At 38.7% G+C, this 14,688-nt stretch overlaps 1 protein-coding gene across 7 annotated transcripts in view; it reads right to left on the bottom strand.

Annotated features, from left to right (window-relative positions):
- LOC116268517 (E3 ubiquitin-protein ligase Arkadia-like) overlaps nt 1–14,688 on the bottom strand; it is a 67,935-nt gene that overhangs the window by 27,393 nt on the left and 25,854 nt on the right. For all 7 annotated transcript variants that reach the window (XM_031661308.1, XM_031661311.1, XM_031661307.1 and 4 more), the window contains exons 3-5: nt 13,607–13,770; nt 10,927–11,121; nt 2,197–2,516 (exon numbers count right to left, since the gene is read on the bottom strand). In XM_031661308.1, coding sequence (XP_031517168.1) covers nt 2,197–2,516; nt 10,927–11,121; nt 13,607–13,770 — 679 coding nt within the window. The remainder of the gene's footprint in view (nt 1–2,196; nt 2,517–10,926; nt 11,122–13,606; nt 13,771–14,688) is intronic.

Below are 14,688 nucleotides of genomic sequence, written 5' to 3'. Positions count from 1 at the left end.
TCTGTTACCTGAAAATGTTACCAAACCTAAGTAAATACTAAAAATCTCTTTAGAATTATATTTTCTATCAATTCAAACTTCCCTTGATAATACATTGGCATTTTAAAGAGAATACCTATCCTTTTTTTTTTTTTTTTTTTTTTTTTTTTTTTGAGATTGAGTCTTGTTCCTTGTCGCCCAGCCGAAGCTACTAGTGATCTCTGCAGTTCTACTGCAACCTCCACTCCCAGGTTCTGTTGGCCTCCTGCCTCAGCCTCCCACCTGAGACAGGCATGTGCCACCACGCCCAGCTAATTTTTGTATTTTTAGTAGACATGGGGTTTCACCATGTTGGTCAGACTGCTCTCGAACTCCTGATCTCGTGATCCACCCACTTTGGCCTCCCAGAGTGCTGGGATTACAGGCATGAGCCACTGCACCCAGCCCTTATTAATTATTTTTAATCCGTCAGACCCAGAAGACATACCATCAAAATTTTAAAAGATGAGGCAAGTACTTTAGGAAAGGTCAGGTGACATAGAAAAGCAGTAGCTTGGCCGGGCATGGTGGCTTAATGCCTGTAATCCTAGGCAAGAAGAGTGAGATTCCGTTTCAAAAAAACAAAAACAAAACAAAAAACAACAACTTCGCAGTCTTGCTCTGTTGCCCAGGCTGGAGTGCAGTGGCGTGATCTTGGCTCACTGCAACCTCTACCTCTAAGGTTAAAGTGATTCTCCTGCCTCAGCCTTCCAAGTAGCTAGGACTACAGGTACACGCCACGACACCCAGTTAATTTTTGTATTTTTAGTAGAAACGGGGTTTCACCATGTTGGCCAGGCTGGTCTTGAACTCCTGACCTCAGGGGATCCACTTGCCTTGGCCTCCCAAAGTGCTGGGATTACAGGCGTGAGCCACCATGCCGGCCTCTTTGACTTTTTTTGCAGCACTTTTTTCCTGGAATATTGTATGTCAAAATTACAACTTTTCTCTGAAATTACATTTTTTGTTTTGTTATTTATTTGTTTTTGTTTTTGTTTTTTTTGAGATGGCATCTCACTCTGTCGCCCAGGCTGGAGTGCAATGGTGTGATCTTGGCTCACTGCAACCTCCATCTCCCGGGTTCAAGCGATTCTCCTTCCTCAGCCTCCCGATTTGCAACACCCACACTTGTATTACAATCATACATGGAAGTGACATAACAAAAGTTAAAGGAGCATGGAACATCGGACTTCTTTTACTCCATGTGATCGCCAATACTAACTTAATATTATTTGACATTTTGCGAACTCACTAATAATACCAACTAATTTAATTATAATTTTTTGCTGACATTTTGATTCTCCATAAACTGAAAACCTCATCTGCTCCTGAGAAAACATGCTACAGGTCTGCATGTGAGAAGGCTGTTTATTTCTAGATGAGTGAAGGTTATAGTGAACTCTAGAGTAGGAGGTAAAAGGGGAAAAACTGGGAGAATTTTCCAATTTTTCATGAATTAGCCTAACACTAGAGTTTCAACAATTTGTTTAAAATAAGATCCCAAAGATCAGATTCAACTGTATTTAACTAAAAACATCAAAAACCATTCCAGAATTTTAAAAAAATAGTGATTTTTAGATTATGTATCAGTTTTGATTACCTACATCCTTGGTCCGTTCAATTAGTTGTAATAATTCAGTCCATCTGAAAATCCCAGAGACTTAATTAAAAAGAAATCACAGACCACAAAATTAGGCCATTTTTGAATGTAAGAATGTGACTAATTCAGTGTATAAAATCTATCCCTAGGGGTTTTTTCTCCTCCTGAAGCCACCACAACTAAAAAAGAAAGGTGGGTTGGTTTTAACTCAAGTAATTACTACCTCATGCTGGGTTTTCCAGTCATCTAAAACAGGAAGAAGGGGAAGGGAAAGAAGAAAGGAAAGGGAGGGAATGAAGGGGAAGAGGAAAGGGAAGAGAGGGAAGTAAGGAGAGAGAGGGAAGGAAGGAGGGAAAGAGAGAAAGGAAACAGAGGAAGAAGGGGAAGGAGTTAAAAAAAAAAGAGGAACGGAGGGAGGGAGGGAAGAAAGCAGGGAGAGAAATGCAGGGAGGGAAGAGAGACAGGAATGAGGGAAGAGGGAGAGAGAGAAAAGGGAGAAGGAGAGAGAAAGAGAAATGGGAGGCCAGAGGGAGAGACAAGGGAGGCAGGAAAGAAAGACTGACTCAAATTCCACATACCTGTTCATGATAGCTGGTACCAGAACTACTATTTGCTCCACAAGGTGCTTGTACTTGTGGAGGTCTTTCCACAGGGCAAGCAGGATCACTAAAGGAGGGAGAAACTGGGACAGCTGGGTGGGGAGTATGGTGGTGGTGGTGATGATGTTGAAAATGGTGACCATGCTGCTGAAAGCAACTTGTATGAGGATGTCCTAATGCATGGTGGTTCTGTGACGACCCTCCACATGGTGAGTGCTGGGGACAGCAGGAAGGTAACCTTGGCATTGCAGGAGGGCCAGTTTCCGTTACAGCACTAGATGTAGTTCTCCTTGAGTCATCTTGAAACAGAAAAAAATGCACAGAATAATCAAATCATGAAATATCACTGTGTAAAAAAATAAGTATGGGGTATAAATAATTAATAAATGTTTAGTAAATTCAAATCTCCGTAAATAATGTGATAGTGCCACATTCTTTTTTATTTTTGAGACGGAGTCTCGCTCTTGTTGCCCAGGTTGGAGTGCAATGGTGCCATCTCGGCTCAGCAAAACCTCCGCCTGGGTTAAAGCGATTCTCCTTCCTCAGCCTCCTGAGTAGCTGGAATTACAGGCATACGCCTCCAGGTCTGGCTAATTTTGTATTTTTAGTACAGATGGGGTTTCTCCATGTTGGTCAGGCCGGTCTTGAACTCCCAACCTCAGGTGATCCACCCGCCTTGGCCTCCCAAAGTGCTGGGATTACAGGCATGAGCCACCACGCCCAGCCAATAGTGCCACATTCTTAACATATACATCATATGATTTTAGGTAGTGGTCTTCATTGGGATTTTCCCGAAACTAAATTTTTCAGGAGGCTCATATTTACTGTGATGTGTAAGTATGGCAATAGATCATGTTTTCCTAGGGCGTAACAAATGATTTCTTACAAGTAAAATTGCATTTTAAAAGTTTAAAAATACCACGAGTCCTTCCACTATATGCTACAAAGCAAATGCTCTTCCCCTGAGCTCCATGAACCCCTAACATCATAAATCATTCCTAAATAATGCAGACAGCCATGTACTTCTTAAAATCTCACCTTCTTAAGACACAGCCACCCAAGTCAGAGTGTACCTGGCTGAGTCTCTCTATCCGCCAACCTTTTTTTTTTTTTTTTTTAAAAGACTGGGTCTCACTCTGTCACCCAGGCTGGAGTACAGTGGCTTGATCTTGGCTCACTGCAACCTCCACCTCCCAGGCTCAACAGGTTCTCCTGCCTCAGCCTCCTAAGTAGCTGGGGCCATAGCCACAAAGCACCATGCCCAGCTAATTTTTGTATTTTTTTCTAGAGATGAGATTTTGCCACATTGCCCAGGCTGGCCTCGAGCTCCTTCCTGAGCTCAGGTGATCAGCCCACCGTGGCATCCCAAAGTGCTTAGATTACAGGCGTAAGCCACCATGTCTGGACCAGAATCCTTTTTCTTTCCTTTTGATGCTATACAATAGAATATAAGAAATGATCAGACTCTAACACTTGGAAAATAAAATGTGCTTTATAATAATCTAGTGACTTAGTGTCACATCGTGGGGAAAGAAGCATGGAGTCAAATGAATCTGGGTTCTCATCTGGGACCTTTCTTTAGCAATGTGACCTTAGAAAAGTTATTTAATCTCCTTTTCATCTATAAAATGTGGTAATAAAATTGCCTTGCACGGTTGTTAGAAGATAGACGTCTTGATATAAAACACGAGTCCTGATTATGCTCTCTGCCACATGCCCAGTTATTTTGAAGGTATGTTCTTCTATGACAGAAGAACTGCAAAAGTATCCCCTGTAAGTCTGTGTCAGTGTTTCAAACTCATTTAAAACCCAGAAACTTTTCCTCAAACTAAATATTATATGGAAACTATATAAAAGAGATTTAAAAAAACTGAAGCCTCTGATTAAATTATAAGAGTGAAGAGCCTAAAGCCAAATCCTTGCCCTGCTGCCACCCTTAAACCCCCACTCTGATTCTGAGGCATCTCCTCAGAATCCTCAGAATTCTGGAACATTACTGTCCTAGCCTTGATTTTGGAGTACCCAAGAGTAGGGATACCTTGCTCCTATGTGGCTCAAAGTACCTAGCTAATCTCTTCTGGGCCAATATATCAATTAGGAATCTTCTGCTTATTTACAAATAAAATAAAAATCCAACCAAAACAGCTTAAACAATAAAGGGAATTATGGGCTCACATAAATGAACCCGGGTAGGGGGGTGCTTCAGATTGCTTGATAAGATTCCAGCAAATTTCCCTAAAATTCTCCTGGCTCTGCCCTCTCTTACATGTCCTATCCTGCCTTTCCTGATTCTCATCTCTTCAAGGTCTGTGCTCTAACCTCTGTTACCCAGTAGCTCTAATCTAAATTTCTGTATATTCGTTTTTTCCAAGTTCCTAGTCTGGCCTATGGGGGCTAATCTCCCAACCCTTTTGTAAAGGTTCTTAACCTGGGAACTCGAATTCACGGGTCTGTGAACTTGGACGGAAGAAAAATACAAACTGTCACTAACCTCTAATTGCCCTGAGAATTATGTTAAATATTGTAATTTGTAATAATAACAAAGACAACAAATTATCTACTTTTTAAAACAAATAATAGCAGTTCCAAAGTCAGTTCTATAATTACGTTACTTTCATTCACTTGTATTCCAAATGTGTTGAATAACCTGGACAGTGTTAAAACTAGCCTATCAGGAACTGACCGTGATCAACAGTGTCTTAGGGCTATGCTGAACCCAACATTAAGTAACTGTTTCCTATAAATTACAATATGTATAGCAATTATTCATTATTACAGTAGCTTTACTTGCTACAGCATTTTCAGGGTTTTATCTTAGTCCCTATGTAAAAGTGTTATACAAGTCAATATCATTTATTGTGTATTACATCAGGAAAAAAGGTTGAAAACCTTTGAGACACTAAGCTCACTCACTAGGATACACTAAATTACCTTCATGGTTCCTTCCAACTCTGACACTGTAATTTTACAAACCAAGTTACCTGAGGATTACGTGTGACTCAAAAAGTCAGGGTATGAGTTTATAACCATCACTAAAGTGATGGATATGACACACATCTGTTCAGAAATAGCTTGTCATCTTTTACCTTTGAGCATTTTGAATATAAAAATCAGATTGAGAGAAGAGGAAGCACAATGACTATAATGTATTTAAGGCTGAACACATACTTAAGGTGTAAAATCATTAACAGTATGGCTTCAAAAAAAAGACTGACCTTTTAGCTTTACTTCCTAGGCAACAGATTTGGCTTCCAATTAAATAGTCTATTTTCCTATAGTCCAGAACCTCTTTGTTTCTCAAATAGGCTTGCATCCGAAAGTAAAGACAACCAATTAGCTTCTCATTCAAGAGTTACTACCCAAATAAAATTGCCATAAATTAGAGGTAAAATACAAAGACATACGATTCAGTAAATAAAACACTTCCTTTTCTATTATAATAAACCCATAGAGGGCCCACTAAAAATGAGACAATCATGAACCTGCATCAGGGAAATTAACTCCACAGCCCAGTGACAATAATTTAGTTAAAGTGCCTCCTAGGAGTGCCTTCAGTAACTCTAACAGGATTACCGAGATGCAGGCATGACTTTAATCATTCATTCAACAGTCTTACACACAATAAAGTCGCGGTAAAAGATCTACAAAAGGGGCCGGACTTGGTGGCTCATGTCTGTAATCCCACCACTTTGTGAGGCAGAGGCGGGCGGATCACGACATCAGGAGATTGAGACCATCCTGGCTAACACGGTGAAACCCCATCTCTACTAAAAATACAAAAATTAGTCGGGCATGGTGGCGGGCACCTGTAATCCCGGCCACTCGGGAGGCTGAGGCAGGAGAATGGTGTGAACCCGGGAGGCAGAGTTTGCAGTGAGCCGAGATGGCGCCACTGCCCTCCAGCCTGGGTGACACAGCGAGACTCCGTCTCAAAAAACAAACAAACAAGCAAACAAACAAAAAGATCTACAAAAGGCACTGGATAATACAACGGTGAAAATGAAAAGTCCTGGCCTTTAACATAACTTACAGTAAGGTCTGCCTTTGCTGTTTTTATCTTTAGCAACCAGAAACTTGCTTGCACAATGTAGGTGGCTCAATAAGCGCTTTCTATATTTAAGTTAAATTCACAAGGGAAAAGCAGCATGCAATCATGTAGCTAAGTACCAAGAAGAGAAACACTTGCTCTTTGGCCCTTAAGGAGCTCATCATCAAGCATGGAGACAATTTAGGATACAAATCAACCAATATTAGAACAGAAGCACTGGGTTCTAGCATAGCATAAAGCAATGCTGCCCCCAATATCTGGCAATGCCTGGAGACATTTTTGGTTGTCACAATCAGAGGGGAGGTGATGTTACTAGAATTTAGAGGCTAGAAACCAAGGATGCTGCTAAATATCCTGTAATGCACAGTCCTTCCCCACCTCCCACTGTAAGAACTATCTGGCCCAAAGTCAATAATAGTGCCAAGGTTGAGAAATCTTGGCATAAAGGCGAAAAGGAGAGGTGCCACGCCAGATTGCCTAGGTTTGAATTCTTGTTCCACTATCATATAATCTTGGATATGTTATTTCACCTGTAGAATGAGAAGAGTAATAAAATCTCCCTCATTGGTTACTGCAAAACTCAGTTATTATAGGTAAATCCACCGGCCTACATTATAGGCTCAACAAATGTTAGCTATTGTTATTCACTACAGTGTAAGCTCTGTTAGAACAAAAATTTATCTGTTTTGTTCCCACTACCTAGAACAGTGCTTGACATATAGTGTGCAATCAATAAATATGTGTTAAACAAATGAATATATAGGATATCATGTATGCATAACACAAGGACCACATGGAGAGGTCAGGCAGATAATGAGCTGTTTGTGGCACATTGAGTTTGAACTGACTGCAGAATGGTCCAGGACAGATGTCCAAGAAGCAACTGGATATGAAAGTCTAAAATGGCCAGGCATGGTGGCTCACGACTGTAATCCCAGCACTTCGGAAAGCTGAGGCAAGTGAATTGCTTGAGTCCAGGAGTTCAAGACCAGCCTGGGCAACATGGCAAAACTCTATCTCTACAAAAAATACATAAATTGACCAGGTGTGGTGAAGTGTAGACTACTTGTGGGGCTACTTGTGGGGCTAATGCAGGAGGATCACTTGAGCCTGGAAAGTGGAGGCTGCAGTGAGCCTGTACTCCAGCCTACGTGACAAAGCAAGACCCTGTCTCGAATAAAAAAAAAAAAAAAAAAAAAGACGTTTAAAACAAATACAGTGGTCAAAAACACAGAAGAGAGAGTCATCAGCATACTAGTGATAGGTGACAACACTTACAGTAATGAAATGGGCTAGTGAGAAGGATGAGAACACAGTCCTGGGAAGAAAACGAATTATGAAAAGGAGACTATTGTTAGATTTTATAAGATCATGTTTATTCATTATGAAAGGAGTCAGAAGCCCATTAGAGGAAAGAGTTTAGTGTGACAAAAATACACTTAAATGTACATAGACATAACACAAGTGTACATGCGCATGTACTAAGGAAATGAAACCAGAGAAGATGCTGAAGACACAGGGAAGATATCAGTTGAAGCAAGGTTAAGGACAAAGGAAAGGATAAGAGGTAGAGCACAGATAAAGGAACTGGAAGGGACAGGAAAGAGTTAGGAGACTGGGAATTAGTAGAGGAGGTCAGGTAGAGAGCCACAAAAGTTTATATGGAGGCGTTGGAAGTTGCAGGAGTTCATGCTTAAGAACTTCCATTTATTCATTTTTTAAAATTTCCCCTGGGGAATGAAAACCTTGAGGAAAAGAAGAGTGTTTTGAAATAGGCACTTAGTGGAAGGAAAGGGAACTGATCAAGATATCTGATCAAGATTTCCTATAGAAAGCCCAGGATTAGAAACCATAAATTTATGGAGGAACTTGGATAAGTGTGAAGCTAGATGGCTTGAATGTGAGGGTTGGAAATATTCAAAGAGGTACAAGATAAGAACAGGTGGTGGAGAAAATAGTTGAACTAATGTTCCATAGTGTCCTGGAAGGAAATGGACCTTAAGAGAGGCCCATTTAGGACTGTAGCCAAGATGCTCAGAAATTAAATCTGATTTGTAAATGAATGCGGATTTACATATAAAAGTTTTCGGACTATTCTGAAATAAAGTTGGGACTGTATCACATAAAATGTATATAAGAATAATGCTACAGATAGACCAAGTGTGGTAGCTCACACCTGTAATCCCAGCACTTCCGGAGGCTGAGGCAGGTGGATTGTTCGAGCCCAGGAGACTGAGGCCAGTGTGGGCAACACGGCAACATGGCAAAACCTCCCATCTCTACAAAATTACAAAAATTAGCCGGGCGTGGTGGTGCATGCCTGTGGTCCCCCAGCTAGTCAGGAGGATCACTTGAGCCTGGGAGGCGGAGACTGCAGTGAGCCAAGATTGCACCACTGCACACGGACCTGGGCAAGAGAGTCAGGCCCTGTCTCACAGAAAAAAAAAAAAAAAGAATAATGCTACATAAAGCTATAACAGGAGACAGGCGTCAATGAGAAGTCAAATCCCTGCCTCAAAGATTATTACAGTTTTGTCAAGGTACTTAACTTCTCAGGTTTCCTCATGTCTGAAATGGTAAGAGAAATGCCAACATCAATAACTTTTTTACTTTTTGAAACAGGGTCTTGCTCTGTCAGCCGGGCTGGAGTGCAGTGGTGCCATCGAGGATCACTGCAGCCTCGACTTCTCAGGATCACATGATATACTCCTGACTCAGTCTCTGAGTAGCTGGGACTACAGGTGTGTGTCACCACGCCTCGCTAATTTCTGCAATTTTCTTTTTTTGTTTGTTTGTTTGCTTTTGTTTTCTTTTTTTCAAAGGAGACAAGGTTTCACCATGTTGTGTAGGCTGGTCTCAAACTCCTGGGCTCAAGTGATCCGCCTGCCCTGGCTTCCCAAAGAGCTGGGATTACAGGTGGGAGTCTCACCACGTCAAGGATTTTTTTTTTTTTTAAAGAGTTAAAATATATACAATATTATATAAGATACCCAAGTAACAAGCTAAGTGAAGAGTATGTACTCAACAAATGAAATAAAAGCCCATTTGATTTCTGCCTACATTTTTTCAGAGAACGTACTTAAAAGACACCCCTACTGGGCACAGAGGTTCACACCTGTAGTCCTAGCTACTTGGGAGGCTGAGGGAGGAGGATCACCTGAGCCTGGAACTTCAAGACTAGCCTGGGCCAAAAAAATAAAAAAGACACTCCTGGGAAATCTCTTTGAGAATGTTTCTTAGTGCTGCCCTCAGTTTTCCAGAGGAGAGAGTACTTCCTGATCCAGCCACACGTAGTTTTCTAATCTGTTAGATGTAAATTACATGAATATTAAAAGAATTAAATGAGACACTATTAAAAGCAAAAAGTGATAGAAAATATAAGATGGTTTCATTATTAATGGTGATTTAGTCAATCCACAAGCTACAGGGTCTACAGTGTCCCTAGTGGTAAGCAGTTAGCAAGTTCCTATCTCTGTACCATTATAAGTCTCAGTTAAACAAATGATACGAGAGAGAGCCAGAGATATCATTGCTAATTGAAACATAAGAACTATCTTGAGATAAGAGCTAAAACTGTAAAGAAAACTCCGGAATAAATATTTGTAACCCTGGATTAGGCAATGGTTTCTTAGATATGACACCAAAAGAAACAACAATAACCAAAAAACTCCCATGCTCATTCTCAATTATTTTGGGAAGATACCTAAGGAGTGGACTTAGTGCATCCAACGGTAACTCCATTTAACTTTCTGAGGAACCATCAAAGTGTTTTCCTCAGCAGTTGCACCATTTTGCATTCCTACCAGCAATTCACAAGGGTTCCAATTTCTCTGCATCCTTGCCAAGACTGGTGATTTTGTATTTTTGTTTGTGTTGTAATTAGAGACACACTAGTGGGGTGCAAAGTGGTATCTCATTGGGGTTTTCATTTGCATTTCCCTAACGATTAGTGATGTTGAGCACCTTGTGCTTCTCGGTCATTTGTATAACTTCTTCAGAAATATCTATTCAAATCCTGCCTCATTTTAAAATTGGGTTGTCTTTCTGTTAGGTTGGGGCTTTTTGTTTGTTTTTACTTTTTTATTTTTTAAATATAAATAGAGATAGGGTTTCACCACGTTGGCCAGGCTGGTCTCGAACTCCTGCCCTCAAGTGATCCTCCTGCCTCAACCTCCCAAATACTGGAATTACAAGCATGAGCCACCACACCCAACCTGTTGGGCTGTTTTAAGAGTGCTTTGTAGATTCTGGTTTCTAAATTGCTTATCAGATATAGGATTTGCAATATTTTTCTTTCCCCCATTCTGTAGGCTGTCTTTCACTATCTTGATAGCGTCCTTCAATGCACGAAAGTTTTAAATTTTGATGAAGTTCAACTTATCTACTTTTGGTTTTGTTGCTCATGCTTTTGGTGTCAGCCACTTACTTCTCCCCAAGCTCTCTTATTTGAGGTATAATACTCTGGTCACATATAGCATACAAACTCAAATATGAAATCAGCCTAATTATAGTAAAGACTATCTTGATAACATACGAAGTTTACTATAACGTAAGAATACCCGCTTATTAACATAGCTAAAATCTTAGACTTAAAAACAATAATATTTTCCCTAACAAAAGTAATGACAAAAAGTCTCCCCTCCCCCACTTTTTTTACATACCTCCTATAGAAGTGCCAGTGGTACTATTGCTTGTAAGAGTAGCTGAAGTCTCTGACACTGTGGAAGGTTGGCTACTGGTGACAGCTGAAGCAGTATCAGAGGCCTGCTCAGAGGTAGATGGATTTGAATTGTTAATGGAAGCGCTAGTAGCTTGTGATTCCATTCTTGCAGAAGTGGTTGGTACTACAGTAGGTTCTACAAAATACAAAACGTCAACTTAGCATTTCAAAACAAATTAGATAAAGGGTTATATTTTAATCTAAGCTAATGTGTTTATAATTATTAAATAACAAAACTTTAAAAATACAAGCTCTCTAATAACATACAGTAAAGAAAGCTTTCATAAAGCTAAACTGCAATATCAAACTGACAAGTTAACAAAATATGACCACATTTTTAAAAATTCAACACTGATATGCATATTTCAATAATTTAGGTAATTTAATAGTTTTTCAGGTAGCTTCTAAATAAGTTGTCTGATCTATAACAAAGAAGAGTAAAAGGAAAGTAAAAGTTCCTTGCTATGCACATACACATGATCACAAGCTGTCAGAATAGTGTTACAAACCATAATGTGTCTGGCACAATATGGATTCTAGGGTAAGACTGCCTGGATAGCAATATTGATTTCACTACTGACAGTATGAATATAAATAAGTTACTTAACCATTCTCCATTTCCTCATCTGTAGAACTGGGAAAGTATCAGAATTTCTTAATAGAACTGTCATTAGGATGAACTGAGATCACATACTTTGTATGATGCTTTACAGACAGCAATCACTTAACATTAGCTATGATTTCTAATATCTGTTTTAATCTTCTTTCCATGCCTTTTATATGTTTTCCAAAGAAAATTTTGTAAATACTAATATTCACCAGTGCTTTCTAATAAAAATTAACATTTTTCCATCAGAAAGTAAAAGAAATTTCAGGTAGACTTCAACTTACAAGTAAGTTTCAAAGAACTAAGTTTAAAATGGTTGCTTAAAATTGAGAACAATGGGAATAAATCCATCCAAAGCATAGTCACAACAATTAAACCTGAAAATAAGGGAGTCTCTTAATGTGCTATGGAATGAGAGGGTTGACTTTCTATACAATACACTATGGTAAGCTAATTCCTTAGGCACAAATAATAACTGTGAGTCTATATGGGACACTTTGAATGAGGGTGTGTCCAAATGTATATGCAAATTGCTTGTACATAAAAAAGGGGGAAAAGAACTTCTGTTTATTTGTAAATAGTTTAACTAGTGTTTCTCAACCTTGGCAATACTAACATTTTGGGCTAGACAATATTTTGTTCGTTGGCGAGGAGATATGCACTGTGAACTGTACAATGTTTAGCGACAACCATGGTCTCTATCCATCAGATGTCAGTAGCAACCTCCCCTAACTGTGAAAACCAAAAATGTCTCCAGACACTGCCAAATATCACTTGGGGGAGAAAACTGCCCCTATTTGAGAACCACTGGTCTGATGTACTTAGTTTTGGATTTATTTTTAATAAGAGAGAAGAAGCCTTCCACTGAGAAAAACTAGTGGGGGAAAGGGAGCATCTACTGATCACTGGAATACTTTTAACCCAGCAAAGTGTAAATTCTGGTTCAACTTACTGTAATGTGGAAACGGCTACTCTATCACCTTCTCCTACTTACCGGCTAGCAGGTGTCACATTGGAACACAAACAGAAAGTTTCCAAAATAGTCACCCTATATTTAATTAACTCTCATCATTAATCCCTATTACATTAACCACTGTCTTACAGATAATTTATGGTGTTTCAAAACAAAAACGAAGAGACTGTTGAATGAAAGGCAAACAGTTGTTTATCTCTTCATAAACAACTGAGTACTGATACTCTGAAAGTTAAGACCACCAAAACTGCAAATAGACCATAGAAGAGCTGATTGCATATGGCCTCCAACTCTTTCGACCTACCTGATATATTCTTTGCCCAATTTATAGCTAACTCCCAAACCTAACAAACTCATATATGGCTTATCGTTTTCCTTTTGGGAAATTATGATTGACCATTTCCTAAGATATAACTAATAATACCTCAAGATGATTCTTAATATGCGGGCAAATTCGCATATGTATTCATTCATATATTCATAAATCCCACCACTTTTCCTAATGTCTGTATTCCAACTCTGGTTTTGTTTCCTCAGTTACTTGGGTACAGCTGTAAGCCAAAATACAATACAAAAAATGAGCAGCACAAAAAGGTATCAATAATATTGAAGGATAACATAACCTTTAAAAGTAAAATTAGACATTTCAAATAGCCAGTATTAGTCATTTAAAATTCAGTTATACTGCTTTTGTGTTTATATTTAAAAAGTGCTGCTTCTACTTTTTCATGGCAAGTTAAAGACAATCATATTACAAATCAAACTAAACTAGTTTGAGCTAACCTCAAACTACCATTTGTAAAAATATTTTTTCCTGAGAAAATAGCTAGCAAGTATTGAAACAATAACCACAAAGAATTTTATGTAAATTTACAAGCGTAGGATATTATATCAATTAAAAACTTGAGATTTAAAAATCTGACAATTTCCCTGTAGTTTAAAAATACATTACCAGTAAGCAGAAGGGGTTTCTAGCATATTAAAAGATTTCCTTTTATCAAACTCCTTTTATAATTTTCTACTGTTACTACTTCAATTTACCATCTTCATCAACGGTAAGGTCCACAACTTCTGCTGCATTCTGCCTCAAGGGCTGTATAACAGTAGAAATCCTACTGCGGTTCCGTGGCTCCTGTGGCCGACTTGCATGAGAACTTGAACCCTGGCTCCAGTGAGATCTGGAGTGTCCAAGGGTTGAACGAGACCTTAAATGACATCAATATTAAGTTAGTAAATATAAATAAAGAATTATTAGTCACCACAAAAACCCATAAGCCTTTCTTACTAAATGTTACATTTTTCATACAAAATTTCTCCAGAGAAATAATCGTAATAGAATTAAAAATCATGACTAGCACAATGTCTGGCACTCAGTAAACTTTGCTGAATGAATCACCGACTAATTGACCTAAGAATATAAGAAATGCTATGTTGTACCAATTATTAGTGTAAAATACAGGATTCTGTTTCAAGAATGCTACTCTCTCTTCCACGGTTACTTTGGGTATTTACCCAGGTTATAATAAACTGTTTACATTTTCAGTTAATAGTTAAAATTATTCACCATAGGTAAAGGAATAAAAATAACATCCTACACATTTAATAATATCCACAAGGTCTTGTATGTTTAGCTCAGGACAGATTTGCAAAACATTGCTTTAGGAGTCCTAAACCAAGCTAAGCTTCTAGTATTGCCATAAAAGAAAACAAAATAATAATAATAATAATAAACAAGCACCAGGGAGATTTCCTGATGTGTAGATGTAAGGATATTCTGATTAGTTTATTAGTTTGGTAGCCACAAGAAATATCATTTGCGTGAGCTACTTTATGCTTTTAAAACATGTGACTGCGAACCCTAAACATCTAACTTCATTTAAGTATGTGTGTGGCATTACACTGGTCTAAATTTACTTACAGGTGTATATACTTTTAAGGACTCAACTACTAAAGATTTGGACTGAGGATATACAGGGATAATATGTAGAATATGCAGTCCTAAGTCTCCAGGAGAAAAAAATAACTCTTTTAGAAAGGTGAGGTCAATAAAACACAAGGGCTTTCTCCTGCTCAAACTAATATAAAACTGCTTATAAGCTTATTGTCAGCATTTATGGAAAATA

The sequence above is a fragment of the Papio anubis genome, unplaced genomic scaffold (genome assembly GCF_008728515.1).
Source record: "Papio anubis isolate 15944 unplaced genomic scaffold, Panubis1.0 scaffold128, whole genome shotgun sequence".
Taxonomy (NCBI): Eukaryota; Metazoa; Chordata; class Mammalia; order Primates; family Cercopithecidae; genus Papio; species Papio anubis.
This window is presented reverse-complemented; position numbering and strand designations above follow the sequence as displayed.